This window comes from Corvus moneduloides, chromosome 4 (genome assembly GCF_009650955.1).
Source record: "Corvus moneduloides isolate bCorMon1 chromosome 4, bCorMon1.pri, whole genome shotgun sequence".
In the NCBI taxonomy this organism is placed as follows: Eukaryota; Metazoa; Chordata; class Aves; order Passeriformes; family Corvidae; genus Corvus; species Corvus moneduloides.
In genome coordinates, this window is record NC_045479.1 from 34702088 (window position 1) to 34726587 (window position 24500).

Consider the following 24500-nt stretch of genomic DNA (forward strand, 5'->3'; position numbering starts at 1 on the left):
GAAGTATATTTTTCATATTAGAATTAATTTTTCAGTAATTTTTAATAGTAGTCATAATATCTACTGTAGTACCTCTAGGAACAATTTTTTTGTTAATTTACTTTGTGGGCTGTTTTTTCAGAAACCAGTGCAGAGAAAAAACCCCACTCCAGCATTTAAGAGATTAGCCTTTTGAGTATCTTTCATCATCTTTCTCCATTTTTGTTAAAATAATTTTTGATAATTTGTTCTTTATGCAGTTTTCATAAGAAATGCATGATATATATCAAGTTGTAAAGGTTTTTAGCTGCACGTATGTACATATTCCTTATAGTTTAATTGATGTGAGTAGTTTTGAGTATTTATGGACTTTCACATAAGGTTTGAATTATTTTTTGTAGTGCTGATACAGTTCCATGTTGTTAGACACCAGGTATTCTAAAGAAATATTTAGAAAGAGAAAAATTGAAGAATTTTCATATTCAAACACAAAAATTCAAAAGCAGTCACCAAACTGAAAATATTTTGTGTTTACTTTTCAGGATGCATGCTGTTTTACTAGAGTACCTGAACTGAATATGCAGCTTGTTTCTCATTTTGATGTTTTGATGCTATCTGCATTAATCCCAAAATAAAAACAGTTAAGAAGTTAAAACACATAAATAGTTTCTGGGGAATTTCTATAACTACATTCCTACTTACTTATTTCTGTGTTTAAATTAAATAGGTAAAAAACTGCATTTATTAGTAGCTTATCCCTTCAAAATTTGATGGAATTGAAAGATTTAAAAGGTTAAAAAAGGAGGGTGTCTGGGAAATAAATTGTTATTAAATGCAAAATCTAAATCTATGTCATTTTGTTCTAAACATAAGAGGGTTAAGTATGCTGCCAGTAGCAATGTTCAATTAAAAATGGCTTATATGGCATAGTTCTGTTAAGGTCTGTCTCTTTGACTTAATTCCACAATAAAATTGTTCTGTTAAAAATTCTTGCAACAATGTATGGACAGATTTTTGTTAGGCAAGCAGATGCACACAGAATTCTAATATGTACTTAAGGAAATACCCTTTTAAAAGTATAAAGACTTAACCTATATTTACAGCTGGGATTTGCATGAGTGTTTATTCAGTGAGGTATTAGTGGCCACTATCATGCTACATATGCAAGTTCTTTGAGGGTATATTCAAATAAAAACTGAAATCAGTGTGATGAAGATTATGTCAAAAATAGCTTTTGCTTTCAATTTATATACATATATTTATATATTTATATGTGTGTATTTATATATAAAACCCTAAATCAAACACAGGCTGTGAACAAGTACTAAGTGTGCTTTCTGCCTAATTCAGCACACTGCCAGCTGTCAAAAAGCCTTTAGTCTGAAGAATTTTTCCCAATACTACACTAACAAAAAAATCTAAAGAAGGAGTGGTGTGGTTTTTAAAAGTGGCTGAGATGCCTAAACATCTGGTAGCTTGAAGTTGTCAAACAGAGTGACATTCCTGAAGCTTGTGAGAAGGGGACACAAAGGTGGTCACAGAACACGTGACATCTGTATGTTGCTTCTCCTTGACTTGAACCTTAAATGTACCTGTGGCCCCCAGCCAAGTATTTGGTTGTGCTGTGCTACATATTGCACACAAAGTGTGTGCAAGCCAAAAGCATAATCAAGCCAGGTTAGACACTTTGTTGTGGGTTGGTTAACACAGAGTCCTTAGGAAAGGCAAGAGGCAGTAAGAACAGCATAAGGGGAAGTGGGCAGGGTGCACTGCCTTCCAGGCCATTGCTAAATGACTTTCCAGGTAGCAAGAGAATATGAGCTGGAAAAAGCACCAGTTCATAAGGGCTACGAATCTAAGTGGGAAACTTCTAAGGTGTTTAAATTGTTCCTGGGCAAAATGATTTGCAGTATTTGAGGAAAAGGTGGGCTGTTACACGACAGAACAGCAACTGCTGGTGGATTAAAATGAACAAAAAAAAGAGAAAAGATTAAAAGTCTCTAATACAAAAAATGTGAAATGAAACAAAAACATAGCTACCTATCCCTCCTCTATGTGAGGAAAAAAAAAATCACCATTTTGATTATTGCTCTCTGTTCCTGCAGATAAATCTGGTGCAGAGAAATTCTGGACATAGTATTTTGGCTTTAATTTATAAAATTAAGTAGAATTCAAGCTTTATTTTACATTGTTTATGATTTTTTAGTTTAGATTGAGTTCCTCTGAGCTTTATGTGAGCCCAGAGAAGGTACAGGATATAATGGATATAGTAGAGGCATAAGATATATAACTAAGTGGATATTTTTATTCATGTACTTGAGAAACACTCCTAGAACCACTGCCTGTCACAATGTTTGGTTTTGTTTGGTTGGTTGGCTTTTTTATTTTATAAAAATCTTTGTGTTTAAAAATTTGTGCTGTGCAGTAAAGTGAAACCAACCAGTCTATATTTTCAGGCTTAGCCAAACCGGGCAAAGGCTGCAGTTCAATACATTTTGATTTTCAGTGTCAGAAACTCTTATCTCCAAGCCGAACATCTATAAAAAGGACTCGTCCTCTTTTTGCATGTATCCAAACTCAATATGCAGCCTTGCAGTTGTTTAACTCCTGCAGAAACACAGCAGTGAAGCTCTCTATGATGGGTGGCTGTCCAACAATAATCAGCCCTGTCCAGAAATGCCGCCTGCTGCTCCACTTCTGCCTCATGATTTTACTGATCCCTAATCTGTAGGATCCCTCTTAATCCAGCCCTGCTGGCTTTAATTTTTAAGGTTTTATTATGAGGTTATACCTCATGTAAAGACCTTGAACTAACTATAATATTTACGAAGAATATTTTTATACTTCCATCATTGTGATCTACAACATTTGTTCTCTTCTGAAATATTGCACCTGTTGTTAAACATTGGGACTGTTTGGGGCTCTATGTAGTGTATACACTCTTCAATATTGGTAATACTACTGAAAAAGTCTAATTAAGCATGAGGTCCCATTGTTCCAGTCAGGGTAGAAATGTAATCCTGTCTACAAAGAGTGCACAGTGTAAAAAATTGACGCATCAAATTAAAGGAAGGATGGAACAGATGTGGAAACACAGAAAAGAGTGCATTACTATGTGAGACGTGTAATGTTTATTGTACTTGGAAAAAATGGTTGGAACTTCCAGGTTTTTAAGGAATTTTACATGTTTCATTATTGAGTTTATCATCAGTGGATGTCTCTTGTCTCTAGAACTATAATTTATACTCTAAAATCTCAATACTCAGAAGTAATTTAGGAAAGACAAGATCCTATTAGACAGCAGTGATAGTACTGTGTCATTTGGAAGATAAAGAACAGTGAAATGAAAGGTTTAAGTATTCAAAACCACAATAAAACATGAGCAGGTGAAGATATGACACTTCATTCCCATCCAGCAAATAGCACTCTATCTTGCTTTCAAAGTGTAAGTAGATTTTTCATGCAAGTTCTTTCATATAATGTCAGGAAGTGACATGGAAAAAAGTACACATACAAATTCCTAAAAATCACAAAGGACTAATTGATTTTTTTTTTTTTTTTTAGTAGTAGTAGTATTAATATTAGTATCTCACTTTTAAGGGAGTGATTTAGTTGTTTTAAACCAGCCCTTTCTCCTAAGTGGAGTTTTGGAATGCTCATGCACCAAGTACAGCTAAGTATCCTTGTGTGTTTGGAAAATTATCAGATCCAAATGTAACATGGTTTGGTTTTTTTTATCATTACCTCATGCTTTGGAGCTTTTGGAGGTCTATAAATGATTGTGTATTAACTCCAGAGAAATTATATATTGGTTACACTTCTTGGGGTGACAGATCTGTATTTTTTCTCTCTTAAAAACAAGTATTTGAGTTGGCAGCAGTACCGATTGTTCTGACAACAAGGTATTTATCTATTAAATAATCTTGAGCCCTAAAAGACTATGAAATCAACCATTTGGAACGTATTTTTTAAGAGCTTTTCCTGAGGCAGCTGCACTGAATATTCTATAGCCATTTAATGGCAATAATGTTCTCAGCAAAAGTGATTCTTTCAATCAACAAGATATCTTGGATAGTTCACAAAGCTCTATTTTGGAAATTTTGAAGAAAGGTTAAATAGTTTTTTTATCTGGGATTACCTTAAAATGATGCCCAACCATTGAAAGGTTTTAAGAACATCTCTTGTGATTTATGTTGCTGTAAAGCTGGAAATCAGGTTTCAAAATGTATTTATAAGTAATCTGAAATCATACTTATCAAGAAGTAAAAATTGCAGTTTGTTTGTCTCTTACATGATTGCAAGTAAGTAAATATCTGAGGCAGGAGCTCTGATAATTCATAAATTCATTCATAATATTCCTGAAGTTAGTATGAGTTTCTTGTTTCACTTCTCCAGAACTGATGAACCTGCTTCTTCTGGTCTTGAAAGTAAAAAATGAATGAGCTTCATTCATGTTTTTCCATGACTTTGCACTTCCATTGACACAACAGACAAATCCAAAGGGAATTCTTCATCCATAAGCAACATGGTTTTGAGAAGTTGCAGTCTGCATCTTCCTCTTTGCCGAAGATCAAGTGCTCAAATCACATACTTAGAAAAAGTTGGTTTGATTGTCTTACCCACCTTTTGAATTTAGCACATTTGGAGAGGCTTTCTCATGTGGTTTTATTCTGCACAGCATCCAAGGTTTTAGTGTTCATATTCCATATGACTTAAACTTCAGCAGAGCTGCTTCAGAGTAGTAGGTTCTTCTGCTCTTCTTCTGGCAGCTGTAGGGATTATTTCTTATCTGCATCATTATGCACAGACAGAACATTTATTTGCAATGTGGGATGATATTATATTGAAATGACATGGTTAAAACTAAAGCCCTGTACATAAAAATAAATATTATCCTACATACGTGGGTAAAAACCACCACTGCATTTGATTTCTTGCTGGATTAGTTGATAGTATTTTTGCTAATAATCTCAATGATAATATGAGTTGTAGTGTATTTTCTAATATTATACCTGATATACAGTCCTAAGAAGCAATGCTGGAAATCTGGTAAGTCAAATATTCAGAATATAAGAATTTGGTGTGTACTGTGTTCTCAGTGGTGACATCTTTTTTAACAAGTTCTACTTAAGAATCTCTGTCTACACATTTTAAATGCAGGTTTCTGACTTTTTTTAGTTTTGAAGGTTATCATAAGAGTCAATTGAGTCATCCAAGATCTTAGAAACAACTATTATGGGGTATGAACCATTTCATCTTCTCTGTTGGAGCCCCATGAATTTATACAGCTGACTGCAGTCCCAAGGAAGCTAACGCTTCAGCAGAGCATGGCACAGAGCACTAAAGAAACTCCTGCTTTGTATCCAAAATCAGGTTAGTCTGTGGTTGTTCCTGGTGAGTGCTCCTTCTTCATAGGCATCATACACCATTGGTACAGCTATGCTGCTTTCTCTTCTGGAGTTAGGTAATTCAGGATAAATTCAGGGTCTTCTATGGCACAACACAGCCATTCTCATGGCTGGCATATTTTGTTTGGTTTCTGTGTCTGGTCGGTACAGTCTGGACTGGGCTTCTTTTTACTCTTTTTACTCTTTGCCTGCTTATATATATAAGAGGAATAAGTCATAAAATGTACTTTTTGTTCTGTGTGCGACTCGCACACGTACTGAGGGAGCAGGAGGGTCCAGCTGAACACACCAAATTGTGTTCAGCCAGGAGACCAGAGCAGCACCTGAAGCTTGGGGACTCCTGGCACTGACTGCAGATTCATACCTTTACTGGTACATTCTATTGCCAGGCTACCTCATGATAAAACCAGATCAGAACCAGATCATTTTCCTGTCTAAAGCCTGCTGATGAATACTGCTGTATGTGAGCGTGGTATTCTTGTTTTTCTGCTGTGAGAGTTTTAAAAAAAATTTCATCATTGTGTAAACACTGTGAAAGAAAAATTAGCTATCCCATCTGCTTTCCTCTGACTAACATTTCTTCCATCACATGTTTAACACTAAGCCTCTCTGATGGAATTAAAAATAGATGGCTATTGAGGAGCCCACATCTATTAATTGACATTCAGTCTTTGAAACTTACAACCAAAAAATCACTGGAGTAACAGACCCGAACCAGGAATTTATATGAGTGAGATTTTTGTTAAAGGCACCAGTTGCACTCTTTTTGTATTTTATCGTTTTGGCAAAATTCTGTTGCAAAGTTCAAATATGAAGATAAATTGCCGAGTCTTACATAAACTGGGAAAGAGGAAAGGGTTGATTTTAATCCTTCAGAAAAGTGAAAAGCGGAAGGTTTCATTTTTTCTGAGTCTCTTACCAGCCCATCACTGCAGTATCTGATCACCCCAGAATCACTGTTATAGTGACAGTGAATAATTGATCCATTTGTTTGGCACCATGATACAAAAGTGGAAGAGGAAAACCATTCCATTCTGAGCTTGTCACACCCTAAAGGATTATCTGGCCTGTGGGTGTACAGAGATCACAACTGTGGCTTCATAAGACATGGCGTGGAGGCTTTATCCTTTAAATATTGACTTGTAGTCTTGTAGTGGAAATGCTTTTAGTAATTAAGACAGAAGTAAAAGAGAGATGATCTTGCAGGGTCACAGTAGAGGACAGGAGACAGGCAGCTTTATTGCTTGAGTGATAACTAAACTTGCGCTGTCATGTCATTCACTTAATTTCTTTTTTTTTTTTAATAACAATTCAGTAGTTTCTAGCAGGTTTTTTAAGTGTATCAAAACTCTTGAACAGCAAACCCAAGCTATGGGCACAGCTCTGTGATTCTATGGAACTGAAGAAGATCCATAAGCACATAAACTCTCTTAAACAAATTTGCATGTAAAATGTTTTATTTTCAGTTTTACTGAGATGATGGTTGAAACAGAGTATGTTTGCAAAACAAATTGATATGAAATCATAACTATTATTCCTTAAAATTCCTGTATTATTGTAGAAGCACTGGGGCATTTCTCTTACTATAAACTCTTGAACTACTCAGTATCACATAAGGTTGCAAAATGTATTGAATTTTTTTTCTTATAGATGCTTATCATTAAACCCACCATTGTATTTGAATGAGTAAAACAATAAAGCTCTTAAAATTGCATCAGAAGAGGCAGAACTGTTGACAAAAAGAGTGGGATTCTGAACTAAAAAAGACAATTCTTCTGTTAAGTATGATTACATGACAGTCATAGCTATCAAAGGAATGCATGTATTGACATAATGATGTATCTTTGTTCCACAACTAATGTCTTGTTAATCTTTAAAACCACTACCCTTCTGATTCATATATTATTAACCATGTCTTCTGTCAGTGTTAATCATGTATTCCTTTGATGTACACAAGTACATACGCCAAGCCATTGTCTGGAGACAGTGTTAGTTAATACACATATGGTGAAATTCTTCATAGCTTTGCCTTTCCCTGTTGTTGAAAAATAATATAGTGTATTCAAAACATGACTTACTCAATTGCAATATTAAGTTGAAATATAAAGTATTGACTAAATGTCATCGTTTTGGTAACCAACTCTTCCTTAGCTTATTTCCTGTGAATACTGCTACAATTTTAAGTAATGTTTCTAACTCCAAAAATTGTAGTGTTCCATTTTAATTAATGTCATGAATGCTCACGAACCAAAATGAAAGCAACAAATAAATGGAAAAGAGTCAGGAATTAATCATACTTTGAAGTCACATGGTAGGAAGGAAGGAAGGAAGGAAGGAAGGAAGGAAGGAAGGAAGGAAGGAAGGAAGGAAGGAAGGAAGGAAGGAAGGAAGGAAGGAAGGAAGGAAGGAAGGAAGGAAGGAAGGAAGGAAGGAAGGAAGGAAGGAAGGAAGGAAGGAAGGAAGGAAATTTCACAGTGCATTCTAACAAAACACCTCTTCCAAATCCATAAAAATTATAATGATTAAAGAAATACACCTTAAAATCAGTGAAGTAACTGCTAACATAAGAGAGTTTTTAGTTACAAGACATACTTCATTGCACTGTACCTTTCCTGTTGATACCAGTAAGATTATCTTCAAAAGTCAGCTCTTCAGGCCTATAGAGAGCTGTCACCCATGGAGATATTTTCTTACAATTGGAGGCACCTTGCCAGGGAAACACTTGCATTTGCATATGCAAATTTTGGAATGTATGTCCCTTTGGCACTTCTGGCTTTCCACTGTTGGGAACATCATGTCATGGATTTCCCATTGCATCCATTGCAAACTGAAAGAGAATTGTCTCTGATTCCCTTCCTCCTTTCCCCTACCAAGTACATGAGCTGTCTTCACTGCTTGCAAGATACTCCTTTAAGACATTCCTGTGAGTTTGCTTAACCAGGGCGACATTGCACATTTTTAACTGCTGGTATGTGCAAGCTGATGCAACCTAGTTTAGATCACAGTGAAATAAAAATATTGAATTATTTCCAATTGTATGAAGTTGAATTACTTTCTGTTTTCCAGAGGCTAGGAGCTGGCAGTCAATCTGCAATATCTCTTTTGGTGAATTTACTGTCACCGGCATATTTGCAATTATAACTGCTTTTGGCAGTATCTTAATACCTAAGAGACATATTTTCTTTTGTGCTTTCTGTGGAATTGTGATATTGCAGATTACATTAAAATTAGCCTTTTAATTTCATTTGCAACTGAAATACAGAACATCTTGGTGGAAGGATTTATTATTGAGAGGAACTGGGGGGGTGGTTGAGTGTTTCCAAGCTGGAATAAATTTGCTACAGTTAAAACCTGTAGCATATTTCTTACACACTTTAAGGAAAATATTGCAGTCACGGGTGCTTTGGAGAAGGTTTAGACATTCTCTTGGTATCTGAATGTATCCTTTTAGTTACCAACGCATTTTTATTTTGAAATGGAAACTCAGTTAAGCTTCCCTCTGTCGGGGATATGGTGGGTCTCCAGCACAGGAAGGACATTGACCTGTTTGAGTGAGTTCAGAGGAGGCCACCACATGATTAAAGGTGTGCAGCACCTCTCCTATGCTGAAAGGCTAAAAGAATTGAGATTCTTAAGGCTAGAGAAGAGAAGGCTTCAGGGTGACCTAATTGAGGCCTTCCAGTACCTGAAGGGAGCCTACAGGAAGGATGGAGAAAGACTTTGTACAAGAGCTTGTACAGGAAAGCACAAGGGGAAGTGGCTTCCAACTGAAAGACAGTAGGTTTAGACTGGATATTAGGAAGAAATTCTTTACTGTGAGGGTGGTGAGGCACTGGAACAGATTGCACAGAGAATTTGTGGATGCCTCCTTCCTTGAAGTGTTGAAGGCCAGATGGAGTTCTGAGCAACATGGTCCAGTGGAAGGTGTCCTTGCCCATTGAGGGGTGTTGAAATTAGATGATCTTTAAAGTCCCTTCCAACCCAAGCCATTCTATGATCTTCAGCACCAACTAGAAAGTCCACTGTATTTAGCACCTGCTAAAGTTTTCTTTCCCCATGCTTGCCAGTGAGCAGTGACGATGCTACAATGGTGAGGAAACAGCTTTTCAAAGCAAAGTATTGTGTTTTGCCAAGAAAAATGCAATTAAAAAACAAAATACCTTGTCTATGCTTGTCATTCCTTAGGAAAAAGGCTAGTGGTTTTTTAGTGAAGAGAGACGACAATGGTACATTCAAACCATCTAATTTCAGGAAATCCACTCAGATATTGAGTCACCTTTGAAGGAACCTGTCTTTCTCCCTCAAGGGTCAGGAATCTTGAGCTTTTAACTTCAAGTACTCTGAGTTACACTTGAATTAGATAAGGTGTGCAAATCATCCAATTTCATCTTTCTTGCTACAGATTCTCTATCATAGTGGGTAGTTACTAATCTGTGCTCTCTCCATTTCTTCTCTGTAGGACTGGTCTTCTAACTGATCAGGGTTCTTTGATCTGCCCTTTCTCAGCTGTTAGAAAACTTGCCCTACTAACAAAGCTGAGGTCTTCTTTGCATCGTGATGGCTGCCTGTATGCTTTATGGGGATTCTTCTGGGACCTACTAGCTCATATCATTCTTCTCCCTTTCTCGCTATATTTTATGAACACTTTCTAGATTATAAAAATAATACTTGAAGGACACATAACATACAGATGTAATCACATGACAGGTTGTTACACTTGCCGACTTTTCAGTGATGATAAGATGTAAAATTTTGATTTTTAAAAAATAAACATTGGAATGCTGTATTCTTTTTTTTTTAAGGCCCCAGATAACATTAAACAATTTTATTTTTCATTAAATTACAAAATGTTATTAGTAGTCTTGTCAGAGCCTCATGATTTAAATCTGGATTTTTTACACTAATGAAAAATATACCTCTATTTTGAAAACTAGATTCTGTATTTTTCATATATGCATTTGTCTATATCTGCAGTTTGATGTACTCAAAAAGATTGCTTCTCTCTGGATCTGGAGTCTTTCATGTTGTTGTAGAGGTGAGACAGAAAAAATATAGCCAATATTTATCCAGTGATGCTTTGATGTTAATTCTTTGGCTCTTTGAATAAGTGTTGCCAGGGTAGTATTTTACTCCTTTTATTACATTCTTTTCATTGTAGTCAGTGAAGTCTGTGCTCTTGAATTTAGTGTTTTAAGCTGTGCTGTTGTCTCAGTTTTATATGGGCATGATAATTGTTGTTACACTTGAAAATCGTGTTCTTGGCTAGGTAAAATTTCTGTATGCAGAGAAGCAAGGTCATAGGTGTCAGGAAACCTTTTCTTTCCTGGACCACTCCATGGTCCCTGCTGCAGCATCAGGGACTAGTAGCAGCACAGCAAAGTTTGGGGTCAAGGATGTAGTCAACTGTCTTGCTCATTTTCCTCAAGTTGTCTAGTATACACAACGTCAAGCACCTTTGTCATTATTTTCAACAGACTTTCAACATCAATTTCTGTTTATTTTCATTAAAAAGACATAACTCTTCCAGTATACTCTGTTAGGAAATTTGTTCTGATTTATGCTTCAAGTGGCTGAAGGGAATGTTGCATATGGAGAAAATAAACAAAAAAAAAGAAGTTCCCAAAGCTTATTTTCTTCTTGGAGCATTTTAAATTCAGGCTTTCAGTCAGGGTGGTATTGAGTTTTAAACCAGTGTCAAAAGTGATAGTTTAATGGAGTTTTAAAAAGCTTTTGTGGATAAAAATGCTGGTTTAATACATAAAGACAAACAGACTTATCTGCTTTCTTCACTTGCAAAGTTTTGTGTTTAATTTAAATCAAAATTGTTTCAGTTCTTCCCTTTACAACTAGAATTTCATTTCATTTTTCAATGCACACTTCTTAACAGTGTTTCTCATGAAAAATTTTGTGGAAAGACTGGTTTGTCTACCTCTCAAACTTAGGCAAGTTGTCAAATGTAGAAATCTATATTTGAACTATTTACTGGAGAGGAATAACCAGTTTTATGTGCATTTCATCCCAAGATAGTGTTGAGGAATGCATTTAGAGCAGATAGCTCATTGTGCAGGTGCAGTGTGAGCTGCAGGTTGGGATCTGGGTGCCTGGAGCCCAAGGCAAGGAGCTGTGAACTGCCAACCCCTTGCATCACAAAGGGCCTTGGGGACCTGTGGGCCAAGGGATGGATACTCAGAGACAAGGCAGGAACCCACAGCTCCCAGACTTTGCCCCGCTTGGACTGCAAGGGTATAAAATCACAGGAGATCCTTTCCTCGGGGTCCCTCCTCAGAGGCACCAGGTCAAAAAGTTATTTTGTTATTTAGTTATTGCACCAAGACTAAATTATTTAAAGGATTCAGATGTGATTTTCCTGTCCTGATGCAATGCAAAGAGGCTTCTGTTTAGGCTCCTCCTCATTTGCAGCTTCTCCTTTATTTGCTGTGTAACTGCCTCCACCTCTTCTCCACTGATATCCTCCACCTTTGGGCTGTCTTTCCAAGGTGTAGTTTCACTGCCTGCATCTGCCACTGCTCACTTTTCAAATGACATTAATGTGAAGCGGAACTGATTTCTGACATCTGTCTGTTGCCCAAAGCGTTATGAACAGCCAAGAAAAAGACCACAATCTTGTTAATTTTTGTTTTCTGCTGCTTGGCAGCATCCTAATCACTCTCAGTTCCTGAAACTGTGTGTAAATTGTGAATGTATCACTGTAGTGCTGTACATTTGTTTGGTATTTGGGTGTCTTTTGGTATCTCAAAAAACTGGGAAGGAGATATTTAAATGCAAAGAAACATACTGCTCCTGAAGTCTGTGAATTAGTCTTCTATACTCACATGAAAAAGCAAATGAAGCAGAACCAGGGAAATGCTTGGAAACAATGTACATATATCCCAGCTTGTTCATAGAAGAAATATTCTCAGAGCTGTACTTGCACAGTGCCGAGCAAAGCTAGTGGCAAACCAGAATATAGATTATTTTAAATGATAATTGTTTTAAGTCAGCAGGAGTTCATGTGATAGCCCTGACATGTTCAGGACCTGAAAAGTGCTGTACAGTGAGACAGATTGCTTGGAAGCTGACCCAACAGAGTAGTATTAAATCCCCGAGGAATTAGCACTATTTAGGCCTGTCCCACTTGTACCTTCAAGAGCAAGCTGATTTTTTTCAGCAATGTCTTGTCAAGAAGGATAAACACTTAAAAGAAAAAATCAAACTAAGAGAAGCTCCACCAAAATGCTTTGCAGGCTGCAGATATCTATGTATCTGTACATGTTTTTCTCTGAGGGGACAGATTATGAAAAAACTGTGTGTAACAGTGTTAGCCATATTTGCTGGGTTTGTAGAATGAGATTATAGTTATGTATGAGGTACCAGTTGCTCCTTTTAATTTGCTCACAGTCCTACAGAATATCTGTGTTCCAGAGTCCTCCACAGCCCAGGTAGTGTAGAATGGCTCTCAGGTGCTGCATTCTGCAGTCACCCAAGGGCGTGTTTCCTTCTCCTCACCTGCTTCCAGGTGATCAGAGGGCAAACTGTCCCTCTGAAGGAAACTGGACATGCCAGCTCATTCCTTCAGGAAAATGAGGGAAATATGCCTTACTGCAAAATAAGTCATTCACTGTCTTTTTTTTTCCCTTATGTAGAAATCTGAGGAGTGGAACAGGAACAGATTTTGAATAGATTTCACCTGGTCTTTATGGGGCCATCAAAGTCGTATGTGGCTGTAGAGAATTATTTAGGCATAGTTTTGGTTTTGCTGTCTGCTGTAGTCATACAGTAAGAATGAGACTACAGGACACAAAGTTTTCAAATTAGAGCAAGTATGATTCACTGTGTTTTGAATGTGTTTTCAGAATTTTGACTTAGTTTTGTCTTTAACAAAATTCTGATAGTCCCTGTGATCCATGTTCTGTTTTTGAGATTTCTCTCTTTCACAAGATCTGTGAGATTTCTGAGACATGTATAGGCTCCTCAGGTGTGCTCAAGTTCCATCTAACCCAGATCTGTCAGCAGGTCCGTTCTCCAGGGATCATGTGCACAGTTTAGCATCAGTCTTGACACACCTTCCTAAACCGTACTTGTCTTTTTGCAGGGCAGCATGTACATGTGTGTGAACTGTTGTTCCCCACAGCCTGGAGGAGATTAGTACTGTAGGCTGGGGGCAGGTCTGGTAGCTGGTTCATTATAGATGCAGGATTTCAGGGAGTGCAGGAAAACACTGTAAGCGTCTTTGGTTGTTGGTTTATTTTTACTTTTATTTCCTTCCTTCCTTCCTTCCTTCCTTCCTTCCTTCCTTCCTCATTTCCATGCCAGTCATCAATAAAATGACTTGGAATTAAACCTGGAATATAAATATTAGACAGAACAAAAGAGTAGTCAGCATGATTTCCACAGACCTAGTTCAAAAACCAATCACTGTAACATTGTCCAGGATAATCCAGAAAAATGTGTATTGTATTCCATATTTGTGCAGTGTTCATATAGCTTCATATTTTTACACAATATTGAATTTCAAAAAGGACACTGAGGTGCTGGAGCATTTTCAAAGAAGGACCACAAAGCTGTCGAAGATTCTGAAGCGCAAGTCCAATGAGGGAGCTGCAGTTGTTTAGCTTAGGCAAAAGGAGGCTCAGGGGGTAATTTACTGCTCTCTACCACTATCTGAAGGGAGGTTATAGCCAGGTGGGGGTCCATCTCTTCTGCCATGACTCAAGTGAAAGGGTGAGAGAAAATGGCCTTAAGTTGCCATTCCTGGGGAGGGTCAGATTAGATATTAGAAGAATTTTTTTCGCTGAAAGAGTGGTTAGGCATTGGAATAATTTGCCCAGGAATGTGGTGGAGTCACTGTCTCTGGAAGTGCTCAAGAGACGTCTGGATGTGGCATTTGGGGATATGGTTTAGGGGTGATTACGGTGGTAATGGATTGATTTTGAAGGTGTCTTTCAACCTTGATGATACTGTGATTCTGTGAAATGAGCATGTCCTCGGTTTTCTGCACTAGTAAGAGAAAAAAACCCAAACTTGTAGTCTGAAAAGACTTTATGTGGAGGAAATTCTGACAGTTAGGAAGGAAAGGCAAGGAAATGTCTTTCTTTTTTGAGTAAGAACTATTCAGACAGTTCTTTTTTAGGGTCTTCTTATTAACTAAATTTTTAATGATGGAATACATGCCTGAATTATTTCTGTGCCTTGGTACAGCACAAAGGCATGATCTCGAGGTGTTTTAATGGCTATATGAACTCAAACTCTACTTCTGTGATCACTGTTCTGAATCTTTATTCACTGTAATAAGCATCTCCTATGAGAATAGTGTAATTATTTTATAGTGTAAATGCAAGATTTTATTTTAACTGTGGTGATTTTATTGAAATATTTTTAAAGGGATTGATCAAAGAATAATTAGAAATTTCAGTTAGTTTGATACGGGTAAACAAATATATTTGAATCTTATTTTCTCTTTAAAATGCTCACTTAATTAGGTATTAGCTTATCTTGTTTTGTCATATAACAATACTGTGGCAAGATTACTATACAGACTTCAAGGTCTATCTTTATACATATTAGGTTTTAAGAAATAGATGTTGCCAATTTTTGCATGTAGATTTCACTATGCAGTGATAGGAAGTTCCCTGTAGTTCAGCGGGAGTGCTCCCATGGACAAAGTGTGTACAGGTCAACATAAGTACCAGAGAGCTAAGTTGACATAGATGGCTTATAGGTGGGTTTCATTATTTCTTTTGTATTTTTTTTCTGTATCATAAAACATATTTATTTACGTATAGTGTGTGTGCATACATATGTACAAATATTGCTCTGAGGGAGACTATTTTATTCCTGAGAGCAGGATTATCATTATTTTCTAGTAGTACGTTCCAGTTGTCAAAAATCTACATTACAGAAGTCAAAAAGAGCTAGGAAAGAGTCTGCCCTGGTTTATTCAATATAGTAACAAATTAAGTTTATTCAGTGAGTATCTTTGAATTTTTCAGCAGCTTTCGATACCACCGATTATAGAACCTGACTTTCTTGTGTATCCTCTGTCCCTATTTTGGACATGGCCTTGAAATTAGAGCTGTACTGCTTGTATCACAACTGAGTGCAGGATTTCCTACTTTACAGAGCTTTGACTGGGGACTTGCTAAGAAGGTTTGGATTATAATGATGTTGGTGCTTAGGAAAATATGTTCTGTTTCATGTGATCTGGGTAGCAAGATCACTTGTAAGCCCAGTGTAACTAACCAGTTAAAAATGCAGTTACTACATATTGTAAGGTTAGGAATATCAGTGTTGGAATTAATGAATTTTCACCTACTTCTCATAGGCTAATTTAGAGAATTAGCTAAAACTCCATTTAATTGTATTGCTTCCACAGAAACTTGAAATTATAGTCTCATATGTCCTTTGTCACTATTTCCATCTGGTTGTGGAAGAAAGGCCAGTTTGGTGTATATGTATGCCATTATTTGTGATTATCGTCTCACATGGTCTTGGGAACTCCAGGAGGTGTAGGATGGCTGTGTGTGCACCTAGAGGGTATTTCATAGGTGATGCATTTTCTGAATATGTTTTCAGAAGTGTCACAGCCTCAGACAAGGCTCTTCTATGTGGAAATCCAAGAGAAAGATGGAAAGGAGACTGGAAATATTTCTGAGTCCATCAGTAGGATACAGCTTGAGGATCTATCCCCCTGCATGTGGTTTACAGCAAATAGTAGCTGAAGTGCTCATCCCAAACAAGAACATATGCATATTCTAGAGATTCATTTCCAGAATTTTGTCTCCCTGTTAACCCTATTTTCTCCTCTGATAAACCTTTTCCAAAGGAGAAAGCCCAACCTGTAATAGAAAGTGTAATTAATATTAGTTCTAATAGGTTGTAGTTACTAAGGTACAAAGTAGTAAGCTGATCCTATACTATTAGATGCATTCCTGAATGGAATAAATATTTTATTAACATGCATGAATGGGAATTGCTGCATTACTTACAATGTATAACTCTTTCATAGATTTTTGTGTCTCAAATGGTTGCCAGTAAAATCTTCATGACAATGTTATGCATTCGCCTCAATATACATTGTTTGAAGAAAAACAATTTTAGAATAAATGCACAAATTTTATACTTTTTATTGAATATTTTTCTTTCATTTTTCTTATACTTGACGCTTTAGATATTAGAAGTCCAGTTGGATAGGAAATTACTGCAGCTATAAGGAAATAGCCTTACAGCATTGAAGTACCAGGGATCACTCATTCCCAACTATGTTAAGTTTCCCATAGTAGGCCTGAAGAGTCAAAATACTGGACTTTAACCCCATCAGCTGATAGAATTGAATTCAGCAGAACTCATTTTATACCTTTTGTCACTAGGTCTTTCATCACAGTTTTACAAGTGGAAAGAGGGGGGAAAACTGTTTACAAGATAATTTGAAAAATTATGATAAAGTAACTCAGAGAATATTGCTGTTAGCAGTGATGAATAGCAAGAACAACTTAGTTAACAGAGCTCAGATGCAGCAGTCAAAAGTATACAGTAGATCTACCTTTTTAAACATAAATGCAAAATTATAAAAAAAAATCATATATCAGACACATGGAAATTAAAATGTGCAAAAATTTGTGAATTGCTTACACATGAATCCAGATGCATTTGTTTCAACATTTTTTAGTAGTTGTGTGTACATATATATATATGTATATATATATATATACACCGAGATGTAATTTATGAGCCATTGAATCATGATGCATGAGACTGAATGCGTAAAATTTATAATGTGTGTGTTTACTTTTACTGAAGTATTGTTTACTTAAAACAATGCCATGCTGACATAATATGTACTGTGTTTTCCTTAAAAAGTTCTGGAGCAACAGTGGTGTTATAGATACATCTGAACATGATACATGAATTGAACATGAAGTTGCTTTGCATGGAAATTATCTTTTAAAAAGTAGCTGCTCTGTATGAAGTGAAATATCCTTTAAGTAAAAAGAATAGCATTATAAAAATGTTTTCAAATATTTAAGGCTGTAAATCTAAAGAAGGGAAATCTGACAGAAACAAGTTAAGAACTTGTCAGCATACAGGGAGAGTTTTGTTTAAAATTCAAGATTTTTTTTATATAACTGCATAATTCTGCTTTAAGAGACTGAAAGTTTAAAATTATTTCAAGTATTTAAAAACTGTTATAAATCAAAATGTGAAGATCATTGGAAAGATGTGACTTGTAGATAGATGGACATAGATACATGCCCGTGGCTGTTGTTAAATATATTGATAATGTGTACATTTTTTTTTACTGCAAAAGTAAGCTGTAATATACAGCCAGGTTTGCATTCCTCAAATTATAATATTAAATTTATAATAAAGCACATCTTGCAATATGTTGTGTTTTCCATATATTATTATCTACTATTAAAAATACTTGAATCCAAAAGGAGTGTATTTTTGCCTAAATACTAGGTTTACTCTATTGAGTTGGTAAATAGTCAAAGAAATAAAGCTTAGGTCAATATATACTTTGAGAAATGATAAAGCTCAACTATAATTAGCATGAACATTGTATGTATTGTTACATATGCTCTCAGCAGTGGAAAGAAATTGTTTAAAGGTTTAGTCTAGAACTGTTGGGTTTTTTACATCTAGAACTTTTTGAAATTTTCTGCTGACAATTTCTTCTGAAGTAAATTTTGAAGTCTGAATAAATACAGTCTGGTCAGATTGCCTACTAGTCAAGGTCTGTCTAAAAAATAATGTTATATGTTGGGCTCTGCAGAAATAAATTAGAAAGTAATAAAAAGGAGGAAAAATAGCATTCTATGCTAAAATCCATTCTTCAGAAGCTGAAGGGACTTCCAGATTTTTTAAATGCACATAGCTTCTTTCTTACTATTTTTCTATTCCTATGATTGTTTGATGCAAGAAGGAAGTCTGAGACAGCATGAAAAAATTATCAATTTACTAGGTAAATTGTACCTAATAATTTAATAGGTTTATTTATTTTGATTTCTTTCCATAAGATGTTTTAATATGGGGGAGAACATCCTACTTTATTCAAACCTCACAAGCAGGTAAACATCTTGCTTTTTGTAGAGATCTCAGGTAAAAGGCAGCCATGGAGCTGTGATTATTTCTCCATAGTTATCAGACTGTTTGACAGTGCTTCAGAGACCACTTCTGTGAACACAGTGCAGAACACCAAAGTGATTTACTATTTGGTTGTCCTCAGTATCTCATGAGCCAGGAGATGTAACAATACCTTCAATTTCTTTATGTGAATTTCAGTTGAGCCACATTAGTGTTCTCTAGATAAGCTTGTTTGAATGATAGCATTCATCTGTTAGTATGGTGTAATTTAAATGTACTGTAGTACTGTACAAAATTCTGTTCCATTCAGCAGAATCTCTGTTGCCCCCTTTTGCAGATGACGGTTGCTGCTGGTACGAGCATTGAGAATAACATTCAAAGGACCATATCCTGCCCTAATGTATGTTCAAAATATCTTGGTTTTTTGCATAATTTAAATGTGAAGCCTCCTTATGTGAATTTGATATTTTGTTGCCCACAGAAGCTTGTGCGTCTCGAGGTTACTTCACATTATATATTCCAGGGTCAATGAATATTGTACTACAAGTGAGGTTTCAGCCTATCAAAATTCCCAAATTGCTGTAATTTCTTTCTACACAGGTTGATGGTGCAGCTAAATAAAGATGATGATAATATATTCATAGTTCCTTCTGCATTTACCTTGCTTCCCATCCAGCTCAATGCTCCTGTCAGTTGAAATCAGTAGAACAAGAATAGACAAAATGAGGATAGCAATGAGAGGCTATATTTATTCTACTTAACCTTGTTCTAAATTGCGTTTGGATATGAAGATGTGTAATAATAAATGTGGAAGGAAGGTAATTTCATTTTTCTTGCTTAGGCAAATATATACCATGACTTAAAATAGAAGGAGGAAAAGTTATTATTGCTTATGAAAGGTAGAATAAGCGATATATGTGGTTAAGAAAAGAAGCAAATTATTCACTTGTAGTATAATAGGTCATTTGTCTTTTTAGACCAAAACTATTCAGGTAATGGAAAGTTGTTGGGCCAAACTTGAACTCTTATACATTAATGGGGAAACATTAATGAAAATTGGGATGTACTCTCCAGAAAAGACTGTGCCTCTGCATTTTATAGAAGCTATTTTTTATCATGTAATGTGTTTTATAATTTATTTTTCAATTAAAGGTTATCATATTTATAGGGGAGCTGGCAGACAGAATTCTGAATCAACATTTCCAACCCCTTGGGTTCTTTGAAGATATAGCAAATATTCAAAGAACAAGCACAATCTAATTAAAGTAACTAATAGCTAAAAGAGAAAATACTGTGATTTAATATTGGTAAGAAGTGAATTTGTGCTCCCTGTCTGGGAAAATAATCTCAATCCAGTCTTTCATTTCTGGAAAGTTTGTGCTCTTAAGGGAACACGGAGAAATTCTTTACATTGCATTCTTAGAAAATTCTGCATCTGACTATCTGAATCATTGTGGATTTCTGCATACATTCCTGGAATAGATAAATATAAATTCTTGGCTATGATTTGTACTGTTTGATTCTATTTTCAGACTTGCTTCTATGCAAAGGAAAAACACTTCCTCAATACACAGTGTATGATTAATCTCCAATCTCTTCTGGATTTTCAACATGACTTTTAACTTCTCTAGTGCCATTTTAGTATTCCAGTCTGCAAATAGTACCATTTGTAATGGAAGCTAGTAATATGAAAGATAATAATATGGCAGAAATTATAAACATGGAAAAAAGCACTATTTCCAATTTAGTTATGGAAGTCCATGGTATTACTTCAAAATCTTTGTGATCTTTTAGTTTTCTTTTAGAAACCTGGTCTAATGGAAAGTGCCCCTGCCCATGGCAGGAGGTTGGAACTAGATGATCTTTAAGGTCCTTTCCAACTCAAAATGTTATATTATTCTATGTTTTTGAATTTATAACTAATAATGACAAAAATTTCTGTTAAATCCTGTTCAGAGATAGAATATAATCCCTATGAACATCTACATGTCATCCAAATGCACTTGAACAAGAGCAAAAAGTGGAAGGCTGCACTCAGCCTTTCACCCAGAATCTTGCAGGGAGGACAGGAAGCCAGTTCTACTTTACAAGTACAAAATTAAGCAAATAATTTTTTTTTTTCTGTTCAATGCCAACCCCACAATTACCTGTGTGAACCAGCATTTTAATGGTGGGCATTAAGGCTGTCAAATCTGCAGCTGAAACTCTGAATGCATGGTAAATTTTCAATTATTGGGCTACATTACTCTAAAATGTTTCTTGTAATTACTGTGAATTGCACAACTTTGTATTTCGGCCTATTGTAAAAGGGATAACTACAGGGGATGGCCTCAAAACCATAAAATTTTACAGTCAGTTTATATTGCACTGGTTCAACATTTTAAATACATGGTGTTAGTAATAAATTGTGATTAATCATAAACCTCAGTTATTTAGTCAAAAAGTCACAATACATTTGGTTTGGCTTTTCTGGCTCTTAATCTCAGACTGAAAATATATTTCTAGAACTACTCACCTACAAGCAGTGTTTGAAATGCTAAAACCATAAAGAAAACTTAGAATAGATTGTTCATGAGACATATATGCTAAAATATTTTAAAAGTCTTTCTTAAGCCTGAGTAACATCTCTTAATGTGATTAATAACAAATGTAAGCAGGTTTTTAGATGTAAAGGTTGTATAGTATGTCATTTTGCTTGATGGAAACACACTGCAAGGCTTGCAATAAAGCTGAAACTCAGGAAGAAATTGCTATATATTCAATACAAAACCATTTTATGTTATCACCTCACACTTTGAAGCCTCAGACCCTCTTGACATGTAGATGTCTTGCTTATGTCTGTGGAAGGAAAAAAATTGCAGGGAGGTTTCTTTTCTCGAGCTTTTCACGAACTCTGTAGTTTAAAGTCTTCAGGTGTTACTTCAGTCACAAACAAACTTGCAAAAAGAAAAGCAATTTCGATTTGTTCTCAGTGCCAATGACTCTGCAGTTCTGTATTGATCTTCGGCCCTCATCTCTCACTTCCCTGCCCCAAGGCCAGCAAATCTCACTGCACAGCCCAACATTTCTGCCTCTGCTTCAGATCTTGTGACAGGCAATGACCTGGCAGACCTGCTGCCGAGCCAGCTGTGCCAAGTGAGTTAAATCATGAGGTGGAATGAGATAGCAGCAATGCTTTGCAACTGGGGAGATGTATCACTGGCACATGTATGCCTTGGCAACAGTGTTGTCCTGGATCTCAAGTATGTGGCAGCACAGTCCTGGTAATGCTGTAACATGCAGACCACCACAGTCCTGGCATAGCTTTGCAAGCACTCCAACACTTTCCCATGGCGTTTGGACTGTTACAGGCCCAATGCATTGATTTGAGAGGATGAAAATTGCAAAATGGAAATCAGGAATTTGGAATTGTAGCAGCATTTGCAAGGATTTGCAAGAAGAAATTCTCAGATGATATCTCAGTTAATCTACACCTTTTTAATTTTATTTTTTCATCTTGTGCTTTCTTGTAGAACTCGCCACTGGTTTTCTCTTTTTTTTTGTTTGTTTTGTTTCCCTCCCTACTTCTGAGACACATCTTATGTAGGGAGCCATAGATACCTTCAGACACAGAAGCAAGATCTAGATATGGAAAGAACTATGCTTTGGGGAGAAGAGCTGGTTTTCATTGGTTTGGTAACATTTTTCCTTTGGATTATTACTGAGAAAAATCCTATTCCTATCACCAGAAAACAGGTGGGACAAAATCTTTTCATGGCAGAGATTTAATATAAAGGAAACAATTTTCTAGATAACAATGATGCTTCTAGATACTTTCCTTTACTACTCTCCTCTAATTTGCTTTTGTCTCACAAAAGAGGGATACAGAAGAGCTATCAGCTGTTAATGGCTGGGAAATAACTCATTTGGCAAAAGGCAGTTGGCCAATTCCTTTGAAAGACTAAAAGAACGCCATCCATCCCAGGGCGTGTGAAAAATAAATCAGCTCAGATTTAGATTATTTCTGTGTTTAGAAATATGCAATGTTTATGGTGTACAGCTTTTGCTTAGTGAAGCTGGGAACCTTTCTTGCTGCTGTGATGATGTTGCTGGAACCAAGGGGAGGCAGGGAGGAAGCTCTCCTAGGGGAAAAGTTCCTGGACTAGAATAAAGTAACACTTAAATTGAAAAGCCATGGAGTGGAAGGGGGAAAATAATTATGAGTCATTAAGCATGGAGTCTGGAAGCAGGTGGGGGATCAGAGACACCAGTGGGAACAGGGGCTGGTGGCTGTGGGGATGAATGTGATCTGAGACGGAGGAGAAGTAAGAGTGGAGAAGGATGTTTCAATGGCATGGTTCTCCAAACTGAAAAGGCAGATCTTTTTATGGAAATGTGGAGTTTTATAGGAAAGATGTCTCAGGAAGGCTTAAAGTTGGAGAGAGGTGCCCCCTCATAAGGTAGCTTGAGTTCCAGCAGACGAAACTGTGTATGGTGGTATAACAGGTGGCACTTGTGATGTGGTCTGGGAATTTCTACTTCTAGTTTGCTGTTCAGCCCAGATTTGATGCTGTGTATCAGGCCTATCTAACATGTTAATGAGAAAATGATTCATTCCACTTAGGGAATTTATAGAGGATGTATTACCAAATATACTTGTGAACTCCTTAGACTTATGAATTAGTTCCAAGTCAGTGAAATAATCTGTGGCACCAAGCTATATATTGCACTTAATTAAATATTTGAAGAGAAAGGCCCGAACTGCTAGTTCAACCACTCAACTTGGTAAGAACTCAGCTTCTAGACAACAGTAATCCTGGTACTGGCACTTAAATAACACTCTTACATTCTTCTAATATAGCGTTTTACTGTAATTATATGTGAATGTCAATGTACTACATTTTGAGTAGTGAGATGGAAATTTTGTTGTAATTGTTTCTTCAGCCAATAGTTCTGGTTTATTAAATTGCTAATAGTTGTCTTCTAGAGGGAGAAACAAACATGCCCTGAGAAAGAAAAGGAATTATTTCAAAGGTCAGTATTACTTAAGCACTTGTTTCATGCTTACTGCAGACTGGAGTTAGAAGTAATTGGAAAACCTACTGATATTGCAAGTGACAGACCAGAGGAAAAAGCTTGCACCAGAGGTTGTGTCCTGACTCTCCTTGGTGCCTCAAGGAAGTGACTGGCTTGAAAATACACTAATGCTTGATACAATAATTATGGAATGCAATACAAAGACAAGGATTAATCTTGATTTTAGTTTCACTAAGGAAATGCCTGGGAAAAAATCTATACCATGAGAACTCTATAGACAGTATGTGTAAAATGCAACATATTTGTTTTCCTTGAGCATTACTGGCTGCCTATTAAAAGAAATTAAGAGAAACTCTCTTTCCAATGGTACATTTATATTCTCATGCTGCTACAATGTGAAGTGGTTTATGTTTGCAAAAAACAGAAATGGGAATATGATCCTTCTGTAGAGTTCGAATTTCACCTGACCTTTGAATTGCACCATTGTTATTTCATTCATATGTAGTAACCCTAGTAAAGGTTACCTGAGTAGTGATACCATGAATTTTGCAACATTCTTCTTTTTCTGATTAAATTATAGATGCTTTTTAATCAAGGCAAATAAAGCAAGCCCTAAAAGAAAAAGACAAACAAAACAAAAATTTAGGAAAATTTATCATCCATCAGTTATTTTTGTCTGATCATTCTTCTATTTAATTACTGTATTTATTATGTAAAATATTTATTTTTGATCTAGATATCTCCATTCATCACATTACACAAATTTAGGCACCAAACAATATCAAATTATTAGCATAAACTAGCTTCTTATTCCATTACTCCCTGTCTTGTATTTTATGTAGGAAAAGGCATAATTGCACAGTAAAGCATAATTATAGGATAAGAGAGAAGTGTGAAGAGGCAGATTATTTGAAATAAGATAAATATTTAATAGTGAAACAGAAAGAACAAAAGGAAACGTCTTGGGACAAGTGAGCAGAAAAAACCTAATAAAGATACTTCTAGCAAGGCATC

The 24500-nt window shown here is 36.1% G+C and overlaps 1 protein-coding gene across 10 annotated transcripts in view; it reads left to right on the plus strand.

Annotated features, from left to right (window-relative positions):
* PPFIA2 (PTPRF interacting protein alpha 2) overlaps positions 1 to 24500 on the plus strand; it is a 296305-nt gene that overhangs the window by 133109 nt on the left and 138696 nt on the right. For 5 of the 10 annotated variants that reach the window (XM_032105306.1, XM_032105297.1, XM_032105298.1 and 2 more), the window contains one exon: positions 18808 to 18870. The exons of the other annotated variants lie outside the window; for them this stretch is intronic. In XM_032105306.1, coding sequence (XP_031961197.1) covers positions 18808 to 18870 — 63 coding nt within the window. The remainder of the gene's footprint in view (positions 1 to 18807; positions 18871 to 24500) is intronic. 10 annotated transcript variants of the gene reach the window in all.